This window comes from Astatotilapia calliptera, chromosome 14, assembly GCF_900246225.1.
Source record: "Astatotilapia calliptera chromosome 14, fAstCal1.2, whole genome shotgun sequence".
Taxonomy (NCBI): domain Eukaryota; kingdom Metazoa; phylum Chordata; class Actinopteri; order Cichliformes; family Cichlidae; genus Astatotilapia; species Astatotilapia calliptera.
In genome coordinates this window covers 33,589,156-33,596,146 of record NC_039315.1, presented here as the reverse complement: position 1 = coordinate 33,596,146, position 6,991 = coordinate 33,589,156, and the positions used below count along the sequence as shown (strand labels likewise).

Sequence of the window (6,991 nt, the reverse complement as noted above, 5' to 3'; positions counted from 1 at the left end):
TTTGAAGGAATTTGAGGCTGAGGAGGTTCATGTAACAAGGAGTAAGCATATTTCACTTCCTCTTCCTCCCAAAGGGAAAGAAGAGAAATTCAAAATTGTAAATGAATTTACCAACAAAATAATCATTCAGGCTTTAGTTGGTTTTACTTGGATATGACCACCTGAGTATTCTGTGAAGATGATATAGAAAGTGTGGATTGTCTGCTTTTTCCACACTGGCTTTCTGGAATCACAGGAGGAGTTGGTTACAGTCCAACAGGATTCAATAAAACAGTATGGAATATGTTTTGGGGCTTTGGTATCAGGACTCTTTTTTTCTTTAGGAACTTTTTTTTAATGCTTATGCTTTTTTCATGTTAATTAATATTTTTAATATTTATTGTATTTGATATGTATCTTGATATGTCTCCTAAACACTCAGCCTTTGTATAATTTATTTTTGTTTGGTGGATAAGCGCCTCATCTGTTCGTATTGCTATTGTTCATTAATAAAATTGGGTGGAAAAGTTCTCTTGTACGACGTGTGTTGAATTTCAGGACTTCTCTCTATTGATCTGGTATTTTCATGCGGTCAGTTTTCACAGCGACACTTCAGGACAACAAAGGTACTGCAAGTTTAATACAGTTAAAAAACAAAAAAGACACCCCCCACCAAAAAAAAAACAAAAGACAAAAACAAAACTATTCGCCGTGAATTTACAATAGATCTTTGTGGGAAAACGAATCGGTAAAAATCCAGCTTTTATGTATGACACAGCACAGACAGTAGTTTACACAGGACACACAGTCATCCTCATAATGACTGACAATAAAATAATTAGGACACCTGTACAGGCTATCCGGGGAAATTAACGCAATTTAACAGCAAATATTCTAGATTTTTTCTTTTTTGTTATTTTCTTCTGTGAGCAGCTCGTTATCCTGTTCTGCACAGCATTCACCCCTGCAGAGTGAAAGTGAAAGTATCCCGACAAACTTCCTGTGACAATCGCGCAGCAAGGGGTATGACCGTGGAGGGCACCGGGGAAGAATCATGAGTTTAATATTCACGATATTTATTTACTGGTCTCTAAGTGCAGGTGAGTTATTGTCACAGATTACAGCTTGTGTGTAGGTCAGCAACAAGTATCGGCACTACAGGCTACCACATGAACTTAACACTGTTTGATCTTCTATGCCCGTGTGTGTCATTCAGGTGTGTGGAGTGTCCATCAGATCCTGTGGCTGCCCTGCTACTTCATTGATGAGCGTGTGTTTTTGAATAAGGACAACCACACAGAGACTCAACTCATCCACAGAGAGGCTATACTTCAGTTTGGTCAGAAAGGAGATGCTCCTGTTAACCCAAACGCCATCACTTTCCTGATCACCAGTGAGTTACTGCAGCCTGCATGAGGAGAAGGCTGAAAACAACATGAACAACAACAACAACAACAACAGTGTGTTAGAGTTTATTTTATTGTCTTCTAGGATCAAAGTTGGATCTGCTGCAGTATGTGGAGGGGGTGGAGGCAGAGCAGCTGAAGTGTGAGCTGCACAGATACAGCACAGAGGGCGGTTACGTCCGCTGGCCTGTCCTCGGTGCCCATGAGTACAACCACTGGTTTACCTGCATCCTCAGACACAGCAGGGGCCTCTTCACCATCACCAGCTTCCTCAGGCGCCCCTTCGACCAGCCTCCCCCAGGACGGCCAGACTACCACAAATGGCCCCCCATCCCTAACAGAGAGGTACTCACCACCACAGGTAAACTGAACATATGAGGATTTCAGACTAAAACTGAATATATTTGTCTTAAAAGTTTGTTTTTTGTTGGAGTTATGACTAGTCGTTAGTATTGCTGTGCCAGACCCCATAAAGGAAGAAAATATAAATATTATGGGAACAAACTTTGACTGAAGGAAAATAAAACAATTAACTTGATTACAAATGACTAACCATCCATTAAAACAAATAATAAAATGTTCATAAAATAATTAAAATAATGAAATAATAAAAATGTACTTAATTCTTCTCATAAAATACATTGATTTGGTCAGTCTGATTAATAATTAAATGAAGAACTACAATCAAAGTTAGACATCAGCAGTCTCACTCGATGACATATTTACATATCTACAAAATGTATTACACCAGCACATAACCTAAAAATATTAGTATTTGTTTGAGAGAGAGTGCGTCCCAGAACAAATGTGTATTTGTCCTATAAGATGTGGTTGAATGCATCATTAATGACAACAAAGAGCATCTGTGGCAGGTGCTTTGGATTTCCTCAACGTGTGCAGGAATTTTTAAGCTAATTAAAGATAAGAAAGTGTTATCATGTGGAACAATGGTACTGAGTTAATGAGGAAGATTGCATGCATGTAACAGGAACCTGTGTCTGTGTAACTAATATCAGCCAGTTGGTGTTAATGATTACATGGATGAGACAAATAAACACATGTACACAGATAAGAGGTAAGGATCCTTGTGTTAAGCTATATGCACAGTAGGCTGTACCCAGGTGGTTTGTTAACTGAGTGGTATATGTACCCAGCTAACCAGGAATCTTCAGCCGTAATGGCCTAGAATTAGGGATTGCCAGAGGTGTCACATTTCAGATTTAAGAAATGTTGCACCACTTAGGGTTCATCTTCAACTTTCAATACACAAATGAAATATGGCCTTTCCCATGGCTCCTACACTGTTATTGGACACTTGTATTGAGAAATGTGCTTAACAACTCGCATGTGTTCATGTTTGTCACACTTTTCCACAGTCGCCATGGTCATCAAAACACAGACTCCCTCAGTTAAAGCACGCCTGAAGTTCCAGCAAAAGCTCCACTGCCAGTTTGATGTCGACCACAAAGGTGCAAAGGTCACTGTGGAGTGGCACAAGCAGCACCACGGTGAGAGGACCAAGCTCTTCAGTTACAACAGGCGCACAGGACAGACCCAAGGAAGTGGTGTTGGACTACGTGCCTTTGCAGCCGGAGATGCCTCCTACACCCTCGCCTCCACCATGATAAGCAGTGAAGGGACCTACATTTGTTCAGTGTCCGTGAATCCACTATTCGGCAGGGTGGATATAAATCTGCAGATTGAAGGTGAGGAAAACAGTCAGAGAGTTCATAGCCCATGGACAAAAGTACTAATACTAAATTGTGCTTATATGCTTTCAACCACATTTACTGATGGAGTTTAAGGTGGACTGTGAAAAAGCTGTTTGTGATGTGTACAGCATAGTGTGACAACCATAAATACTCTTATTATTACTGTTTAAAGTTTGCTGGAGATGTTTACTGCTATCAGGAGCAACGTCAAAAATATGTGGTAGAACCAGTCCGTCGCTGTTTCCTGTTGCATGCCTGCTGTCACTCACTCTGCTGTTCACGCCCACTTTTCAGCAATATCAGCATAGCGTCATCGCCATCAGGCTACATGCTGTTGGAGGGCTGCACATGAACATGTCTGCAAAACCATGTCTCCTGAATAGGACAAAATAGCGTGTAAAAGTATCTTTGTAAATGCTGACAAAAAATTTTTTTAACTTTTTTTTTTTTATTCAGTCTTTTTTTCTTTTTTTTAAAAAAAAAGCAAATCAGGCTCTTAAAGTGTTCATTCTCATCTTATGTGATAAAAGTCGTATGGTGTGGATGTGTTTTTTAGAACTTAGAAATATAGAAAGTCAGCAGAAAAGCCACTGTTCGTTTCAGCTTTTAAAGTAATGTTTTTTGCTTTCCTCAGAGCCTCCCCATGTCTCCCTCAATGTGGGACCCAGTCTCTCACTAGTGGAGGGTAACAAGAGGAAGATTGTGTGTGGGGCAAACAGCTACTACCCTCGGGATGTGGAGATAATTTGGTACGAGCAGGATCCAGTCATGTTGGACGCTCCACATACCAGGTCACTGGAGAATGTCTTCCTTTCCTACCACAAAGAAAATCGGGACATGACCTTCTCGTTGTCGGGCTTCTTCTACCTCCAGGCTTCGCTCAGGGACTCTGGGAAAAGGTTCACATGCAGCGTTTCCCATCAGTCCCTGAAAGTGCCCATCACAAAGAGCTTCACCCTGATTGTGGAAGGTGAGTCTCAGTGTAATACTAGGAGCTAGCATCTGGGAGGAGCAGAGCTTGATGTGTGTTCTGTTTCAGAGCCAACAAACTGGATGTTGTACCTCGCTGTGGGCTCTGTTATGATCCTGCTGTTGTATGTGAAGCGGCGCTACCTGCACTCAGGTGAGTGATACAGACCTGCTGCTACATCAAAACACACACACAAGGAAAGAATACAGTCACACGAGCTTGCTGTTTTGGAGTCACTGACATGAAAGCATGTTATATGAAGATCATTATGACATAACTCGTTGATGTTCTAGAGGGTAATTGTCATTTTTCTTCACAGCATGGAGAACGTTAGCGGGTAAGGCGATATAAAAACAAACAAACTGGAGGACTGGGATCAGAGCGAGAGGATGTGGCCCCATTCTCAACACACAAGGCTGGCTGGCAAACTGTCCTTTCTGGGGTCCCCATAGAAACACCAGTGAAAGGTAGATTTGTGTCGATGTGTAAACTCCTGCATGTATGAATGTAAAACAGTGCAATAACATTAAAACTACTGAAGATTACGGGTTAGCAGCTGCTGAGCCAGTGGATTCAGGAGCCAGGACTGATTCTTCTGATGCACGAGACACTTTTTGGACTAAACACTGGGGAGACAAGGTTCTATATAGAGCTGAATAAAAACAGAATATTGGAAACTGAATGTCAGTTTACTAAATGAAGATTACTGTAAAATTAATAAATATAATAAGGATGCTGAAAAGAATGAATCCATAAATAAAATATGCACTACCTTTACTATAAGCTTTTATTTAAACACTCAGGTGAAAAATAAACCAAGTAAGATGATGTTTGGAGAGCGCGGGCAATTCTAGGTTTAAACCTTTTTTTGGGGGGGGGGGTTCAGCTCCCAGTCATGCATGCAGTGCCTTTATTTATTAGTAATGGAACATGCTGTTTGCAAATGTCATCAACCTTTTTCACACTTGCAAACCTTAACTCATTTTGATTAACATCACAATGTCACCTTCAAAAGGAAATGAGTTCCTCTAAGAATAATTCAGAGTGAATTGTGAGAGATTTCAATCTAATCCACCCATTTTAGCATGGATCCAAACTGAGGCAAAGGCTCAGTCATTAAAGAGGCACTATTTCAGTTTCTTAATCACATAGAGCCAGCTCACTGAGTCACCAAGCACTTAAAGTAGCATTACATAGTATAAACAATGGAAAATCCCTGCATAGACCTTGTACATGAAGCAAACTTGTAATAGAGTTGTTTTATATGTTTTTGAATTCATACAAATGCTCCCTTTGTTATGCAGACTCAGCACAAAGCATCATGTACCCTAATTTCACGAGTGGAGAACAGATTTGTAGTCTGTTCCCTCTGACTCTGTGTGTCTCTCTCCATATTCCTGGAATTGTATTTTTTGGAAAATGATAAAAATATAATCTTATAATTACTATAACAGCAGGTTGGTGTTCCAAATAATCAACAACAGTACAACCCACTACTTAGATACGTGAAATCATCATTAATAAATGTGGGTAAAAAATGAAGCTACAGCTTTATAATTTTTGGTGAATGTGACTACATGTCCACTCTTACCTGTTTCTTTTTGCTCTCTCTCTTTGCTGTCTTCACCCTACTCCCTCTCTATCCTCCTCTCTCTCAGTCTTTGTGCCATCACCCAAATGTTAAATGTTGCAGTGAATAAAAGATAAACTGATCCATATCAGTTTATAGCAATATTCAAACTGAATACAGGTTGCTGCTGACATACATAGATAACAACATTCTGACTTGCTGCCACCTGGATCTGGAGCTGTACAGTAAACAAACACTGAAGCCCAATTTGACCAGAATAGGAATAGAAATTTGTAACAAACTATTAATAGTAAAGTTCATCAGCTCCTTGGCTGGCAACTCGCAATATCCCAGCACACTAGTGGATTAAAGGTTAAAATTAGCTACATCAGCTAATGCTTTTGACCCTATATAGCATGCTTGAGCACACCCAAAAAGAGTCTAAACTTGCCTATCATGATGTTATGATGGTATGTCCAAGAGCAGCCTGTATTCAGAGTTCATGATCCCTTTATATTAAAAATCACAAGAAAAAATTAAGCTGAGCAGATGAGAAGAATTCCTCATATTTTATCAGTTTTAGAAAAGACAACAAAATTCAGTCACAGGTTTATTGGTAACTGCAAAGATTTGAAAGAAGAGTCGAAAGAGAAGCACTCTCACTAATGGAGGGTAACAAGAGGAAGCACTCACGTTTTTTACTCCAGAGTGTTCCCACATAGCAGACAGGTCTGGCCCGGATCTGGTGTCTAGCTGCCACTGCTGGCTGACTTCTGGCATGGTAAGTGGTATGTCATCCAGATATGGGCCAGGCCTGGCATAGGTGGCACTGTCTATGTGATGGCATGCCACATCTGGCCCGATTACGGTTTGGTTTATGTGGCCCAGGCTCATTGAAAACAGGTCTGGCCTGGATCCGGCATCAAGTTGGCACTTCTGACTGACTGGTGTCATGGCAGGGTGTATGTCAACCAGATGTGGGCCAGGCCTGGCAATGATGGCACTATTTATGTTCCTCTTTTCCTATTTTAGTTAGAAGACCCAAATGCCATGTTACAATACTATACTGCAATGGTAGCCAACGTTTCAAATGCAGGTTTGACAGGTTTGTGAGTGTACATTTTATCTCATGTTTCGCACTGGGTGGCTATAGCTCAGGAGGTAGAGTAGGTCACCTACTGATCGGAAGGTTAGTGGTTCAATCCCTGGCTCCTCCAGTCTGCATGTCAAGAGTGTGAATGTGTATGAATGTAGTTAGGAAGCACTCAGTTTAGAGAAAGTGGGTGAATGTGGCATGTTGTATAGAACACTTTGAGTAATCTGGGAGAGTAGAAAAGTGCTTTGTAAGAATCAG

The 6,991-nt window shown here is 40.7% G+C and overlaps 1 protein-coding gene across 2 annotated transcripts; it reads left to right on the top strand.

Annotated features, from left to right (window-relative positions):
* The first annotated feature begins 988 nt into the window (after nucleotides 1–988).
* LOC113035679 (tapasin-related protein-like) lies at nucleotides 989–6,390 on the top strand. 2 transcript variants are annotated; one of them, XR_003274375.1, is made up of 8 exons: nucleotides 989–1,079; nucleotides 1,196–1,372; nucleotides 1,471–1,746; nucleotides 2,762–3,091; nucleotides 3,732–4,067; nucleotides 4,137–4,220; nucleotides 4,387–4,534; nucleotides 5,726–6,390. XR_003274375.1 is itself a non-coding variant. In XM_026191290.1 (7 exons), the coding sequence occupies exons 1-7, from the start codon at nucleotides 1,034–1,036 to the stop codon at nucleotides 4,416–4,418; spliced, it is 1,281 nt and encodes a 426-aa protein (XP_026047075.1). In that variant the 5' UTR covers nucleotides 989–1,033; the 3' UTR covers nucleotides 4,419–4,749. The 2 variants fall into 2 exon arrangements, 1 of the variants encoding a protein (XP_026047075.1); XM_026191290.1 differs by lacking the exon at nucleotides 5,726–6,390 and having other exon boundaries at nucleotides 4,387–4,749.
* The last annotated feature ends 601 nt before the right edge of the window (nucleotides 6,391–6,991 follow it).

Coding starts and splice junctions, on each gene's coding strand:
- LOC113035679 (XM_026191290.1), top strand. CDS start 1,034: ATGAGTTTAATATTCACGATATTTATTTACTGGTCTCTAAGTGCAG. Junction 1,747..2,761: donor AGAGGTACTCACCACCACAG/GTAAACTGAACA, acceptor ACTTTTCCACAG/TCGCCATGGTCATCAAAACA. Junction 3,092..3,731: donor TATAAATCTGCAGATTGAAG/GTGAGGAAAACA, acceptor TGCTTTCCTCAG/AGCCTCCCCATGTCTCCCTC.